This window comes from Babylonia areolata, chromosome 6, assembly GCF_041734735.1.
Source record: "Babylonia areolata isolate BAREFJ2019XMU chromosome 6, ASM4173473v1, whole genome shotgun sequence".
Taxonomy (NCBI): domain Eukaryota; kingdom Metazoa; phylum Mollusca; class Gastropoda; order Neogastropoda; family Buccinidae; genus Babylonia; species Babylonia areolata.
The window spans coordinates 3,957,440-3,974,387 of NC_134881.1; the positions used below are offsets into that span (position 1 = coordinate 3,957,440).

Consider the following 16,948-nt stretch of genomic DNA (forward strand, 5'->3'; position numbering starts at 1 on the left):
AAGGCCAAAAGACTGTCTTACAGACAGGATTGTTTTGGTTGTGAGAGGAGGCAGGGTGGGAGTAGGGATGGGGAGGCTTCCTTTGTAGCTGTTGTTTCCTTTTTCCAGACATCTCCGTCAGAGAGGTGTATTTTCCAGATGTTCTTCCAGAGTTCTAACGTTAAATCAAGTAAACATCAGCTTCAAAGATGATAAGCAAGAGATTTACCCCCTCCCCTCCTTCAACTCTCTAACATAAAGTTAAGCACAAAGCAATCTATGACTTCCACAAAAATAAAAGACACTTTGTTCAAGTTAAAAGACAGGCGCAATAGCCGAGTGGTTAAAGCGTTGGACTTTCAATCTGATGGTCCCGGGTTGGAATCTCGGTAACGGCGCCTGGTGGGTGAAGGGTGGAGATTTTTCCGATCTCCCAGGTCAACATATGTGCAGACCTGCTAGTGCTTGAACCCCCTTTTTGTGTATACGCAAGCAGACTATCAAATACGCACATTAAAGATCCTGTAATCCATGTCAGCGTTCGGTGGGTCATGGAAATAAGAACATACCCAGCATGCACATCCCAGAAAACGGAGTATGGCTGCCTACATGGCGGGGTAAAAACGGTCATGCACGTAAAAGCCCACTCGTGTACATACAAGTGAACATGGGAGCTGCAGCCCACGAACGAAGAAGAAGAAGAAGACGTTCAAGTTAAAAAACAACAACCACATTTGCATTTGCTATTAGTACTGAATGCAAACATACAAAAATCTTTTCTTCACACTTTGACAACCTTAAGTAAAACAGAAGTTACTAATGAACCATAAGAAGGGATAAAGGTCTCATAGCCTTTCACAGCCATCAGGGCAGTGAATTCACAGCCACTGTGTGCAGGGCTCAGCACAGGAAGGTAGGGCCCAGTCCTCTCCTTCCACCACTTTAACCTTCCCCAACCAGTCAGGTACCCATTCACACCTGGGTAGAGCAAGGAAAATCAGAGCAAAGTGCTTTCCCCAAGAACACACCACCGCGCCATATCTGGGCGTCAAACTCTAATCACTAACCAACCATTTGTATTTGTATTTGTGTTTGTATTTCATTTTATCACAACAGATTTCTCTGTGTGAAATTCAGGCTGCTCTCCCCGGGGAGAGCGCGTCGCTACATTACAGCACCACCCATTTTTTTGTATTTGTTTATTTGTTTTTCCTATCGAAGTGGATTTCTGTAAAGAATTTTGCCAGGAAAAACCCTTTTGTTGCCGTGGGTTCTTTTATGTGCGCTAAGTGCATGCTGCACAGGGGACCTCGGTTTATCCTCTCAACCGAATGACTAGCATCCAGACCACCACTCAAGGTCTAGTGGAGGGGGAGAAAATATCGGCGGCTGAGCCATGATTCGAACCAGCGTGCTCAGATTCTCTCGTTTCCTCGGCGGACGCGTTACCTCTAGGCCATCACTCCACTACACATTACAAACAAAATATGTATGTATAAAAACTCACCCTGAATTTCAGGCATATTGCGCTGGTACTGATCCAGGGGAGAGCAGAAGATGGCAAAGGAGAGACGCTTCAACATCTGTGAGCGGAGTTCAAACTCCTGTTCCTTGCTGCTGAACAGGTTGAGAGAGCCGCTCTGCGTCATTGACACCCGATCTGGAACAACACAAACGTGGAAATGTATAAACGCAACACACAGGATTCACGTTATTATGATAAACTGGAATATAGATAAAATATATCAAAAAGGGTTGAAAGTTTAATGGTCCCATAGCCTGTTTCATCAATCAGGGCAGTGAAATCATATCCACTGTGTCTAGGGCTGGGCATAGGAAGGCAGTGAAATCATATCCACTGTGTCTAGGGCTGGGCATAGGAAGGCAGTGAAATCATATCCACTGTGTCTAGGGCTGGGCATAGGAAGGCAGTGAAATCATATCCACTGTGTCTAGGGGCTGGGCATAGGAAGGCAGTGAAATCATATCCACTGTGTCTAGGGCTGGGCATAGGAAGGCAGTGAAATCATATCCACTGTGTCTAGGGCTGGGCATAGGAAGGCAGTGAAATCATGTCCACTGTGTCTAGGGCTCGGCACAGGAAGGCAGTGAAATCATATCCACTGTGTCTAGGGCTCGGCAAAGGCCGAGGTCACGTGTACAGCATGCACTTAGTGCACATAAAAGAACCCATGGCAACAAATGGGTTGTTCCTGGCAAAATTCTGTAGAAAAATCCACTTCGATAGGAAAAACAAATAAAACTGCATGCAGGAAAAAATAACCCCCCAAAAAATGGGAGGCGCTGTAGTGTAGCGACGCGCTCTCCCTGGGGAGAGCAGCCCGAATTTCACACTGAGAAATCTGTTGTGATAAAAAAAGAAATACAAAAACAAATACAATGAAATGCTCACTCATGAGGTCCTTGAAGGTGATCCTGTCATGAGTCAGCAGATTGTCGATGACGACGCGCCAGCTGGCCAGACTGCGGAGGTCCATCTGGAGGAAGCTGGGGTCCAGCAGCAGCTCCAGCCCCTCCTTCCGCCACGCCTTCCGCGAGTACTGGTACCCGCTCACACTGCTCAGCAGCTGCGAGCACGCTCGGAAGCTTGGCATGTTGTCCACACTGGAAATACCAGAAGTACAGTTAAAAGAATAAAGGTCCCAATTCCTTTTATGGCCATCAGGGGCTATCTATCTCTGTCTCTATTTTATATCTTTATACAGATAGATAGATAGATAAATAGATAGATAGATATGTTGTTGTTTTTTTAAGGATCTCTGCTGAAAACACGCTGGATTCTCCCCTCTCCCCCACCCACCCCCCCAAAAAAATCCAGCAATACAAGAATTAATAAATTACTCAGAAATATACGTAAATAAATTATCTCTACCCCCACCCCTCAACACACACACACAGACATACATACCCTACACAACACCTCTCCCAAGCCCACACCCACTCACACACACACAAAAACCACTGACCTGTGGTGTCTCAGGTAAGGGAAGACATTCTGCAGGAGGGTGGTGAGGAAAGGCACCACCTTCTCCTTCTCCTCACTGCTGTACACCACGTCCAGCATGGGTGCCATCAGCTCCGCCAGCAGCATCAGTGCCTGCACGCTGTACTTGGAGTCCGTCGCCTGGCTGCCCCCACCCACCTCCTTCACCTGGGGGTCAGACAGAAATTCTACTTGTTCAACAACAGCAATGTATGATAGCTCTACTTGTTCAACAACAGCAATGTATGATAGCTCTACTTGTTCAACAACAGCAATGTATGATAGATCTACTTGTTCAACAACAGCAATGTATGATAGCTCTACTTGTTCAACAACAGCAAAGTATGATAGCTCTACCTGTTCAACAACAGCAATGTACGATAGCTCTACTTGTTCAACAACAGCAATGTATAATAGTCAGACATATCCAACTATGACCGTCAGATTGTCGGTCGAGTCCAACCATGACCATTAGAAAGTCAGTCGTGTCCAACTGTGAGCATTAGAAAGTTGATCGCGTCCAACCATGTTGCCCCCGGCTATCTGGGCTAGAATTTGACTTTAGCGGAAAGCGTCATGCCAAAGTTACATCCCCACTCTCTCTGCCATGAGGGTTTTAGGACAGTCAACGTTGGAAGGCCTGACTAAGCGCATTGGGTTACGCTGCTGGTCAGGCATCTGCCTGGCAGATGTGGTGTAGCGTATATGGATTTGTCTGAACGCAGTGACGCCTCCTTGAGCTACTGAAACTGAAACAACGTTGGAATGGTCCACTGGCCCAAAAGGCTGCAGCACAAAGAGCCAGTTCAATCTTGCCTCCTGGTTTGAGAGTCATAGTCCTTCACATTAGACTAAGCTGTGAATTAATTCCTATTGCAGGGGAAAAACCACTGATCATACAGCTCTCACTTTGCTGTTGGACCAACTGTAAGCTGAAGTCAATCTCTGATGTGCAGCAATAAACACTATAAAATATAACAAATCTGTATTTGTTCAAAGGACAGAAGAATATCAAGGCAATAAGGACTGTAAAAATACCAATTTTGTATGTGACCAAAGGACAGAAGAATATCAAGGCAATAAGGACTGTAAAAATACCAATTTTGTATGTGACCAAAGGACAGAAGAATATCAAGGCAATAAGGACTGTAAAAATACCAGTTTTGTATGTGACCAAAGGACAGAAGAATATCAAGGCAATAAGGACTGTAAAAATACCAATTTTGTATGTGACCAAAGGACAGAAGAATATCAAGGCAATAAGGACTGTAAAAATACCAGTTTTGTATGTGACCAAAGGACAGAAGAATATCAAGGCAATAAGGACTGTAAAAATACCAATTTTGTATGTGACCAAAGGACAGAAGAATATCAAGGCAATAAGGACTGTAAAAATACCAATTTTGTATGTGACCAAAGGACAGAAGAATATCAAGGCAATAAGGACTGTAAAAATACCAATTTTGTATGTGACCAAAGGACAGAAGAATATCAAGGCAATAAGGACTGTAAAAATACCAGTTTTGTATGTGACCAAAGGACAGAAGAATATCAAGGCAATAAGGACTGTAAAAATACCAATTTTGTATGTGACCAAAGGAAAGTACCATGCAGCAATAAACACTACAAAACATTTTTTTTTCTAAATTGTATTCACTCAAGACAGTAAACTGCAGTAATTAATGCTTTATGCAGTGAGCATAACAAGCTACAGAAGCTTACAGAGCGTAATATATGCAACAAATTGGCCTCAACAAAAAAACATTACTTATAATGATGGCATTGGAAGAGGAAACACACACACTCACTCACACACACACACACACACACACACACACACACACACACACACACACAAGAGTACAAACACACCCAAAACAAACAATAACAAACTTGAAAATGAAGAGGGGCAGCAAGATGCACACCCTGAGCACAACTCGAAATTCAGACCAGGCCAGACAAACTTCATCAGATATCAACAACAATTTGTTACCAGGGAGAAGACTGAGAAGACACTTATGGGTAGGTGCAAATGTACTTAGATAAGTGCAAACAAACCTGTTGGAAATACGGACAAAATTTCCTACTACTACAATTATTTCTATGTTTTCTTCCCCATCTTGATCAGGATTTTTTTTTTTGGTACGCTTATAGTTGACTTCATCAAGTTTTTGTGCCTTATACATATTATTATTATTAGTAGTAGTTCTTTTTTATGTATTTATCTATTATTTATTTACTTCTTTTTTTTTCTTTTTTTTTTCTAAAGGCCTGACTAAGCGTGTTGGGTTACGCTGCTGGTCAGGCATCTGCTTGGCAGATGTGGTGTAACATATATGGATTTGTCCGAACGCAGTGACGCCTCCTTGAGCTACTGAAACTGAAACTGAAACTGATCAGGATTGCTAGATAATGGTGTGGATTTTTTTTGGTTCTTTTTTGTTGTTCATTTGTTGTTGTTGTTTTCTTAACATTTTTATTAGGTTTTAAACATGTCAACATTTTACAGAGCAATAAATATGGAAATCAACAGAAAACATGTAAGAATCTCTCCTTACCAGGGTTGGGTTTGATTCTAAATTGCATAAGTTCAAATGGAAAGCAAACACAATATTAGAGGAAGAAAACTGAAAGGAAAAACAGGTGTGGAACCCCCCCGACATTCATAAGAATATAGTATCATCAGGTGTTGTCGTTCATTTGGTATGATCTTCGGTGTGATCAGACAACAGTGTTCAAACATCAGCTAGAATACCAATGATTTCAGCTCCTTCACCTTGACAGGTGGGGTGGGGGCGGGGTGGGCAGCAGTGGTCTCCTGGTCGGCCTCGGCCTCGTCTCCCTCCCCCAGCTCCGACTGTCGGCCCGGCTTCACAGCGTAGTTCCTTCGCAGCCAGGTCGTCTGCTCCAGGGAGGTGCCCGCGATCATGGCCACCGATTCCAGGACCTTCTGGGTGATGTCCTGCAAGACCAGAGAAATGTGTGTGTCAACTGGTAATCTGACTGCTGAAACACAACTATGTCAATCAAAGATAAACAGAAGACATAATTAGGTGATGTAAAAAAAAAAAAAAAGTAATATAAAACACAGACTAAAAGTAACACAGTAGCACTGACTATTCATTTAAATGGGGAGAAAAATCAACAATGAAAATCAATAAAGAAAATAAAACACATAAATATATTAATCAATGAAAAATCCTCTGAAAAATGCCTGCTTCAAAATTCATGGTGAATATTAATCAAGGGTATGGTTTACACTTCTTATTAACAAAACCCTCTTTCCAACAGACACAGACAAGAAGAAGTAAAATCATACAGGAATGAAAACTAATCAAATGAAAATGTAGAAACATGTGCATCAGATAACATTACAATATAAAAACATTAAACCTAAAATACAAACAAAAATTCAAATTACTGATTTTCTCACACAAAACTGCAGACAGATTCATGTGAGATGATTCTGCAAGCCAACCACAAGCATCTTAAAATTCACTGTTAGAGGATGCTAAAGCACACAGACACACACACAGATGCTCACAACACTTTCTAAGGATTTACTATCTTACTCATGCGCACATGTACGCATGTGCACACACGCACACACACACACCCACCTGCAGTTCCTTTTGTGCCTACGCACAAACACACACGCACACACGCACACACACACAAACACACGCATACACACACACACACACACGCACACACACACACGCACACACACACACACACACACACACAAACACGCACGTGCACACACACACACACACACATGCACACACACACACACGCACACGCACACGCACACACACAAACACACGCACACACACACACACACACACGCACACGCACGCACGCACACACACACACACACACACATGCACACGTGTGCACACACACACACACACACACACACACACACCCCACCTGCAATTCCTTTTGTGCCTTCTTCTCTTCCAGTGTGGGGGCCTTTTGCACAAAGTCATTCAGGATACTGAAAGGCACAAACAAACAGTACAATTCAGAAAGCAAAATCCAAAAACAAAAAAATCAGAGAAAGAGGTTTACACACAGAGATGGAGACAGAAAGATAGATTTGGCACAAAGAGAACCCTACAAAAATACACTCAGTCACTCTCACAGTGTACACATGTCATGTACACATCTGCTCCTTACCTTTCTCTCCCTCTCTCTCCCTCTCTCTCTCTCTCTCACACACACACACACACACACACACACACACACGCACACAAATGCTCAACACACACACACCCAATAAACAGACACAGACACACCACACAACACCACACCACACACACACAAACAGAAACATATATGCACACAGAAACACAGAACTCACAAAACTACACACACGCACAAACACCCTCACTCCAACTCCCAACCACCCACCCCTCACCTTCTAGGAACACTCCCACTCCCAACCCCTTCATCACCCCCCCCCCCCACTGTCCCCCCACCCCCGCCCTCCCACTCCTGTACTGACTGCAGCAGGATGAAGGTGGAGGGTGGCTGCAGCCCCATGGCCAGGACGTCACGGATGAGGGAGAGGAGGGCGGGCCACGAGTCCAGCAGCTGGGTCCCCGTGTGCTGCTGCACGTAGGCAAAGAACAGCTGCAGCAGGTTCACCTCCAGGGGCACCGACTTCTGCACACACACAGCACATATATATCTTCTTCTTCTTCTTCTTCGTGCAACTCCCACATTCACTTGTATGTACGCGAACGGGCTTTTATGTGTTTGACCGTTTTTACCCTGCCACATAGGCAGCCGTAGTCCGTTTTCGGGGGTGTGCATGCTGGGTACGTTCCTGTTTCCATAACCCACCGAACGCCCACATGCATTACAGGATCTTAAACATGCGTATTTTATCTTCCACTTGTGGATACACACGGAGGGCAGGGGGTTCAGGCACATGCAGGTCAGCATATGTGCAGACCTGGGAGACTGGAAAAATCTCCACCCTTTACCCACCAGGCGCCGTTACCAAGATTCCAACCTGGGACACTTAGACTGAAAGTCCGACGCTTCAACCACCCAACTATTGCGCCCGTCACACACATATATATATACATACACATGAGTTACTGTGTGAGTTTATTGCTGGTTTCGACACAGCTCAGTCATGTACCCCCCATGAGGTCTCCTGAAATCCTACTTCTACTATCACTACTACTAATAAAAATGAATGGCATCTGTGCTGTGAATTTCTCAAAGTAGATCTTGACTCGATGCGCTGGCAATTCACCTGCACGTCTTTCTTGTTAAAAGAAATCAACAAATAGATAAGTAAATGATTAAACAAATATACAATAAAGGAAATTTTCTTCCTAAAATTACGTTTATCTAACATACTTAAAAAAAAACATTTTTCCAAAACCTTGTTCTTGCTGAGTTCGGTGCTGGGTGGGTTCTTGAGGACAGCCTTGACGGTCTGTATGAGGGTGTCCATGGGCAGCACCTTGATGGCCCCCACCAGCTCTACCAGCAACAGCTGGTCTTCACACGGCGCCGACAGCACCCCTGTCTGTGGAACACACACATTCACATCAAGTCATGTCGCTTATAGCCCAGCCCACCAGGCATTTCATAGCAAGGTAAAAATCGTCGTACACATAAATAGGCCACTTGTACATATGAGTGAATGTGGTAGTTCCATCCCATGAACACAGAAGAAGAACTATTACAATATCAGGGCTAGAAACACAGACAACATTGATTCTACAGAACCAAAACATTTCTTTAAATACCATTAAACAAAACAAGTACAGTCACATTTACGCACATAAACCTAGGACACGCCTCTGACATTAACCATTCTGTCAAATCTTTGCCAGAAGATAAAAATAAAAATAATTAAACAAATGAAATGATCAAAAAACCTGAACACAAAGATGACTGCACATGATACACAAAATCATATATTAAAAAAAAAGAGCATAGAAAACCAAAACATAGTAGCAAGAAATTCACACATCCTTGGCATATACAAAAACAACAACAAAACAGAGAAAACAGTATAAAAACCCAACTATCAAGTTCAGTACAAGACAAGGTGGAGGAAGACTCCCAGGGTGAGGGGCTTCATGATGATGATGATGATGCACCAGCTATATCAGCATCTCACAAAGAAATGACAACATCCTACAAAGATTGGAAACAAATAAAACACAAACTAGAAGACTCTCCATACAACACACACTTCTACAAACAACATCCAGTTAGCTGTGGGCCTAAGCACACACCAAATTTTCAAACATTTCAAAAACCTTTAAAAACCCCATTATGACAAAAAACTAAAATTTGTATCACAAGGCTCAGTATTATAATAAATGCTCTTATTTGTTCTCTGCTACTTAGGTGAAAACTGTGGTATCAACAGGAAAGATCCTTTCAGGGTGCTTTAGGTGAGGACTGTGGTATCAACAGGAAAGATCCTTTCAGGGTGCTTTAGGAGAGAACTGTGGTATCAACTGGAAAGATCCTTTCAGGGTGCTTCAGGTGAGAACTGTGGTATCAACAGGAAAGATCCTTTCAGGGTGCTTTAGGTGAGAACTGTGGTATCGACTGGAAAGATCCTTTCAGGGTGCTTTAGGTGAGGACTGTGGTATCAACAGGAAAGATCCTTTCAGGGTGCTTTAGGAGAGAACTGTGGTATCAACAGGAAAGATCCTTTCAGGGTGCTTTAGGTGAGAACTGTGGTATCAACAGGAAAGATCCTTTCAGGGTGCTTTAGGTGAGAACTGTGGTATCAACAGGAAAGATCCTTTCAGGGTGCTTTAGGTGAGAACTGTGGTATCAACAGGAAAGATCCTTTCAGGGTGCTTCAGGTGAGAACTGTGGTATCAAGTGGACAGATCCTTTCAGGGTGCTTTAGGTGAGAACTGTGGTATCAAGTGGACAGATCCTTTCAGGGTGCTTTAGGTGAGAACTGTGGTATCAAGTGGACAGATCCTTTCAGGGTGCTTTAGGTGAGAACTGTGGTATCAGCTGGACAGATCCTTTCAGGGTGCTTCAGGTGAGGACTGTGGTATCAAGTGGAAAGATCCTTTCAGGGTGCTTCAGGTGAGGACTGTGGAATCAAGTGGAAAGATCCTTTCAGGGTGCTTTAGGTGAGAACTGTGGTATCAAGTGGAAAGATCCTTTCAGGGTGCTTCAGGTGAGAACTGTGGTATCAAGTGGAAAGATCCTTTCAGGGTGCTTTAGGTGAGAACTGTGGTATCAAGTGGACAGATCCTTTCAGGGTGCTTCAGGTGAGAACTGTGGTATCAACAGGAAAGATCCTTTCAGGGTGCTTCAGGTGAGAACTGTGGTATCAAGAGGACAGATCCTTTCAGGGTGCTTTAGGTGAGAACTGTGGTATCAGCTGGACAGATCCTTTCAGGGTGCTTCAGGTGAGAACTGTGGTATCAAGTGGAAAGATCCTTTCAGGGTGCTTCAGGTGAGAACTGTGGTATCAAGAGGACAGATCCTTTCAGGGTGCTTCAGGTGAGAACTGTGGTATCAAGTGGAAAGATCCTTTCAGGGTGCTTTAGGTGAGAACTGTGGTATCAAGTGGACAGATCCTTTCAGGGTGCTTCAGGTGAGAACTGTGGTATCAACAGGAAAGATCCTTTCAGGGTGCTTCAGGTGAGAACTGTGGTATCAAGAGGACAGATCCTTTCAGGGTGCTTTAGGTGAGAACTGTGGTATCAGCTGGACAGATCCTTTCAGGGTGCTTCAGGTGAGAACTGTGGTATCAAGTGGAAAGATCCTTTCAGGGTGCTTCAGGTGAGAACTGTGGTATCAAGAGGACAGATCCTTTCAGGGTGCTTTAGGTGAGAACTGTGGTATCAGCTGGACAGATCCTTTCAGGGTGCTTCAGGTGAGAACTGTGGTATCAGCTGGACAGATCCTTTCAGGGTGCTTTTGTTTTGCTTCCTTTTTTGGTTTTTGTTACTTTTAAATCTAATCTGAGGTGAAACAATTTGTTCTCTTCACAAACGTGACTCATTCTTAAAAAAAACTGTTGAAAGACTAAAACATACATCATTTCTAATATTTTCTAAGTTTAAAAAGCAATTAGAAATTTGCCTCTTTTATCTTCCAGTGATAAATAATTCTTTATGAAATCCCTGGATCAGCCCACTGACAAGGAACACCATCAAAACCAATTCATTTAGTTTCTGACCCACTTCTACTTTCGTCTTCTTTTTTCTTCTTTTTTTTTATGCATCCCTACAGACAAACAAACAAATGCGATATAATGCTAACATAACCTCCTAGCCAGAGGTCAAAACACATAACACACACACACACACACACACACACACTCACACACACACAAACCAACCAGCCAAACAGGGCAAACACACAGATCAAAGGAACACTGACACCAACCTTCTTGGTCAGTCCAGCAGGTTTCTGGCGGCGGTCATTCCAGGCGACAGCGAAGGCCCCCAGCAGGTGTGTGCCGTGCAGCAGGGAGATGGGACTCAACAGCTCCAGGATGTGTTGTCGCACCACCTGAGGCAGTTCACAGGGAAAATAAATGTAAAAAATAAAAATAAAAATAATTAAAAAAAAAAAAAAAAAAAAAAAAAGCAAAAAGAGAAACCTAAAATATGTTTACTTTGAGTTTACTTTCCCTTCAGATGAGCTAAAAGCAAAAGTTGTTTACCACATGATGTTAACTTACAAAACTGTGAACACACAGTTTCAGTTTCAAGGAGACCACAAAATGTGCAGATCAATCAATTTAAGTTACACTATATTGCGCAAAAACATTTAAATAAAATAAGGGGCCAGAAGCAGAAAAAACGTGCTGATCGGACGGTGAGAGCCAACCAAAAGCTGAAAATAGTATATAACATCAAACTAAGATGAGACAAAATAAAGGAATGAAATAAACAAATAAGTAAACAGACCTAAATGGTAATAAACAGAAAGATGCATACATACAAAGAAAAAACATTCAACATGTTCAGTGAAATTGTACGTACACACACAAAAAAACACACTCATAGACAAACACAACTGTATACGTACACACACACACCCCACACCCAACACCCACAAACCCCCTCCCCACCCCCCACATCACCCAGCCCCTCACCCTGTGCTCGCCCATGATCAGCTTCTGCACCCCGTCCTGGCGCTGCCTGGCGATGTGGGTGGGCGGGGTCAGCGAGGGGTCAAGGCTGACGGCCTTCCACAGGGTGGCCATGCAGGCCATGATGCGTGGCATGATGCTCAGCAGGTTGTTCCGAGCCTCCAGCACCGGAGACACCGGAGACGTGTCACGCTGAGGGCTCGTCTCCTGGAGACACATGTATGATGGTCAGTCAAGTCCGGCTATGACCACTGGAACAGCAGAGGAGGCAAGTGCTGTTCCGACTATCTGGGCTGGAATCTGAATATAGTGGAGAGTGGAGAAGCTGTCTGTACACACAGAGCCGTGACATGGAACAGTATGTGGAGTGATGGCCTAGAGGTAACGTGTCTGCCTAGGAAGTGAAAGAATCTGAGAGTGCCGGTTCGAATTACGGCTCAGCCACTGATATTTTCTCCCCCTCCACTAGACCTGGAGTGGTGGTCTGGAAGCCAGTCATTCGGATGAGACGATAAACCGAGGTCCCATGTGCAGCATGCACTTATTGCACATAAAAGAACCCATGGCAACAAAAGGGTTGTTCCTGGCAAAATTCTGTAGAAAAATCCACTTCGATAGGAAAAACAAAATAGAAAACTGCACGCAGGAAAAAAATACAAAAAAATGGGTGGCGCTGTAATGTAGCGACGCGCTCTCCCTGGGGAGAGCAGCCCAAATTTCACACAGAGAAATCTGTTGTGATAAAAAGAGATACAAATACAAATACAAAACACCCACTGTCTAAGGCTAATATCAAAATGGGAATCAATGGAACAGACAGGGCACCCACAAGATGTCACAGCCAGAATGGCAAAAACAACACCCACTAATCTCATTTCATAACAACACAGGAAGGGAAAACACCTAGAGTAACAAAATGTTGTGGTGGCACAGACACTGAAAGCCGTACAAAAAGCATCTTAACTCTCCTGAAAACGGTGAAGTAGAAACAAGAAGCAAACAATACTGTAGTTTCAGAATACAGACCTGAGAATCACACCAGGAACTGAATTCACAGACACAAAAGAAACGGACAAAGATGACACCCTGTCTACTAACCCTGCTACTTCCGATAGGGTTGAAGACGTGGATAAGGTTGGTCAGAATATGCCCTGCACTGGCGGTTTCCGTGGTGACGCTGGAGGTGGGGGCAGGGGCAGGCTGGCCGATGGAGACATGTGTGTTGGAGTCCAGCAGACAGTAATGGCAGAGGGTGGTCAGCCCTTCCAACAACGTCACCATGTGGTCAGGAGGAACATTCGTCACCCTGTGGGAAAAAATGTACCATTCGATCATCAGTTAAGGATCATGACATGCTATTAGTTACCCTGCAATAACTTCTCGTGTGAAATCAGCTTGTTATACAGTCACCCTAAAATAACTTCTTATGTGAAATCAGCTTGTGCTTTCTGTGAACAATGATAAACTTCCACACTTAAAGAGATCAAGGAACTCCATCAATTTCCAATCTTTCATTTTTTCATTTTCAAATACTTTCAAATACACAAAGTCAAAGCTTTTGCTTTCCAACAACTAAAATCAAAACAAAAAAATTAAAAAATCCTTGACCGAACAAAAGCAAATCAAATCATGTTCCTTATAATACCCCATCCAACCCAGGAAGAGGCCATTCAGTAAATTCCTTGACCGATGACCGAAACAGAACAGAGAGGGAGAGGACAGCAAGATCACCTGGCCTTGTGAGAGTAGCACTCAGCAGCCAGCTCCTCCAGGTTGCGGCACAGCTGGGACACCACGCACAGCACCACCTGGGTCAGTGCTCGGCCCATGAAGGGCAGGGCAGAAGTCACCAGCCCCACCCAGTGGCGGTGCAGGTGGCACAGGTGGCGCTGCTTCAGGGCGCTCAGCACCCCGGACAGGAACATGGTCTGCTGGGCGATGGGCTCTGTTGCTCGGAACCTGCACACATCATCGTCATCTGTGTCGTGTGATGGCTTAGTGGTAACACATCCACCTTGGAAGCAAGAGCGAACGTTACAGAATCCCACACAGAGCAGTAATTTCTCCCACTCCACTGGACCTTGTGTGGTGGTCTGGATGCTAGTCATTTGGATGACACAATAAACTTAGGTCTGTGTGTAACATACAATTACAGTATGTGAAAGAACCCATGGCAACAAAAGGGTTGTCCCTGGCTAATTTCTGTACAAAAATACACTTTGATAGGAAAAAAAATCCATTTGCAGGCAGAAAAAAGAAAAGTAGATATGGGTGGCACCATGCTGTATGATGTGTTCTCCCTTGGGAGAGCAGCTCAAATTTCACACAGACATCTGCTGTAACAAAAGAATAATACAAGACAAGACAAGACAACACAACACAAGACAACACAACACAAGACAACCCAACAGAGACACACCCTCCTCCTCACCAACTGCTGCCACCACCCACCTGACCCTGGTGAGGGAGTACTGGACACTGGTTCGAACCCGGTCCCACTCGGAAGTGGCCCCCGCGGGCAGCTGGGCAGGGAGGGTGCCCACGCTGTGTGTGATCTGGTCCTCCAGCATGACGGCCACCAGCACCAGCCTCAGCAGGGTCGTCTGGAACGCCTCCTTGATGGACGCATCCAGCCCCGCATTGTTGAACTCGATGATCGCCTCCGTCAGGCTCGGCGTCTTCTTTGTGCCTTTGAAGGGAAAGGAATTTGATGTGAGTATTGTGTGTGTGTGTGTCTGTGTGTGTCTGTGTGTCTGTGCGTGCGTGCGTGCGTGCATGCATGCTTGTGTGTGTGTTTTGGTGACATTGTTGGACTGAAGTTGTGATTCAATGAGTATGTACTGTAACTGTATCCTCCACACCCCAAAAGGGGCAAAAGGATTCAATTTCTTTGAATCTTTGAATCTTATTGCTGACTTTGCTGGAGGAATCTGATCATTTAACTGATGTGAATATGCAGACTTTATCTCAGACAGAGGGTCTTTTTTTAGTACCTATGCAAAAGGAATTTGATGTGAGTGTTCACAACTTATCTCAAACAGGGAGTCTTCTTGGTGTCTAAAGGAAAAGAAATTTGACATGAGTAAATGCACTACTTTGTGCCTTTCAGAAGGAATTCCACATGTGTATACACACTTAATCTCAAACAGGGAGTGTTTTCAGTGCCTTTGGTAAGGAATTCCGCACGAGTACACATACCAACTCTTTTTAGCGTCTTTGGAAAATGAATTTGACATGAGTATGAAACCTAATCTCAAACAGGGAGTCTTTTTGGTGCCTTCGGAAAGGAATTTTATATATCATACTAATCTCACACAATGGGTCTTTTTGGCGCCTTTGGAAAGGAATCTGGCATGAGTATTAAAATTAATCTCAAACAGAGTTGTTTTTTTTTGGTGCCTTTGGAAAGGGATTTAATGCAAAGACATAACCTAATCTCAAAAAGACCCCCATTTGGGAATGAATTCCATATGAGAATAAATGCCTCATTCTCAAAATGGCTAAAGGGAGTTATGGCCGTCAAGTGTTCCTGTAGAGTACTACTAAAACCAGCAAAGACCTCTTTGAAATTTAAGTTACAAAAACTACACAAGACAAACGCAAATTTTCATCAGAAAGGCGTTTTTTCAAGCAAACAGGACAAAAGCTGCACTGAAATGCTGTTTTGCTAGAACTGTGGAGCTTTGTTCTGTGGTTTATTAAATCTGTGTTCAAGTTCTTTTTGCTTTTATGAGTGCTCTTATGCACACAGAAGGATAGAAATGAGTACGCATCAGAGCTCACTGGAAATAAAATGAAATCTACACAACCATGCTGCACATACATATACACTCAGATGCACACACACACACACACACACACACACACACACGTACACACACACACACACATATTATATATATATATATCACAGCTGAAATTAACTGACAAAAATTGAACACATATTGCAAAATTCTAAATTAGCATGTTTAATAGAATTGATTTTGCACTTTTCTGAACCTACAATCTTCTTTTACATTTTAACAAAAAAAACTGGCTGAATTTGGCATCGCATGCTCATGAACTAATTATCATTACCTCCAGACCAGTTTTTGTTTTATTCTTTTGTAATACTGTTTATTTTCCACTATTTTCATGCAAATAGTATTAACTCAACTTGCTATCAGATACACTCCTCAAATCACCATGAAATCACATGAATTATAGTAATTATGCTTTGGTGTTTTCATTATCCATTTCTCGGTGATCACACAGTTTGCTACAAAAAAACAAAACAAAACAAAAAAAAAGCCTGACTGTGAAACTTAGGCATCAAGCAAAGTGACAGTAAAACAAATTTATCAGACTTGTGGAAGAAAAAAATAGAGTGGTGTTGCTCTGTGGCGACGTGCTGTCCCAAGAGAGAGTAGCCTGAATTTCACACAGTAAACTGTTGTGACAAAAATAGAACGACACAATGCAGAACAAAACAGTATAACACAGTACAGGACAACACAACACAACACAACACAATACAAATACAACATAATACAAATTTGCAAATCACCACAGAGTTCAGACCTGAAGGTTTGTGTCTGGCGTCGTACACGCTGGCCAACAGCGTGTGCAGCAACGCCTTCTGTAGCTTGCAGCGCCCCAGCAGGTCTGAGATGTAGGACACAAAGCTCCGCCCACTATCCCGCATGATGGACAGCAGCTCAGACAGCAGCAGTGTCAACACCTGAACCAATGCAACGACAACTGAAATGTGTGAACGGCAGTGTGAGATCTGTTCTGCTTGGAAGTGGTTAACGTGGACACCAACACTGATAAGCAAGTCCCTTAAACGTGTTGCTGTATTGAACAAAAAC

The 16,948-nt window shown here is 43.5% G+C and overlaps 1 protein-coding gene across 7 annotated transcripts in view; it reads right to left on the reverse strand.

The window, feature by feature from the left end:
- LOC143282661 (protein DOP1A-like) overlaps nucleotides 1-16,948 on the reverse strand; it is a 72,658-nt gene that overhangs the window by 22,375 nt on the left and 33,335 nt on the right. For 5 of the 7 annotated variants that reach the window (XM_076588322.1, XM_076588321.1, XM_076588320.1 and 2 more), the window contains 13 exons: nucleotides 16,659-16,818; nucleotides 14,550-14,787; nucleotides 13,830-14,057; nucleotides 13,197-13,404; nucleotides 12,102-12,305; nucleotides 11,387-11,512; nucleotides 8,388-8,534; nucleotides 7,494-7,654; nucleotides 6,917-6,983; nucleotides 5,760-5,945; nucleotides 2,967-3,151; nucleotides 2,393-2,604; nucleotides 1,487-1,639 (listed from right to left, as the gene is read on the reverse strand). In XM_076588322.1, the coding sequence (XP_076444437.1) occupies nucleotides 1,487-1,639; nucleotides 2,393-2,604; nucleotides 2,967-3,151; nucleotides 5,760-5,945; nucleotides 6,917-6,983; nucleotides 7,494-7,654; nucleotides 8,388-8,534; nucleotides 11,387-11,512; nucleotides 12,102-12,305; nucleotides 13,197-13,404; nucleotides 13,830-14,057; nucleotides 14,550-14,787; nucleotides 16,659-16,818 (2,275 nt within the window). The remainder of the gene's footprint in view (nucleotides 1-1,486; nucleotides 1,640-2,392; nucleotides 2,605-2,966; nucleotides 3,152-5,759; nucleotides 5,946-6,916; nucleotides 6,984-7,493; nucleotides 7,655-8,387; nucleotides 8,535-11,386; nucleotides 11,513-12,101; nucleotides 12,306-13,196; nucleotides 13,405-13,829; nucleotides 14,058-14,549; nucleotides 14,788-16,658; nucleotides 16,819-16,948) is intronic. The other 2 variants (XM_076588325.1, XM_076588319.1) reach the window with 1 other exon arrangement.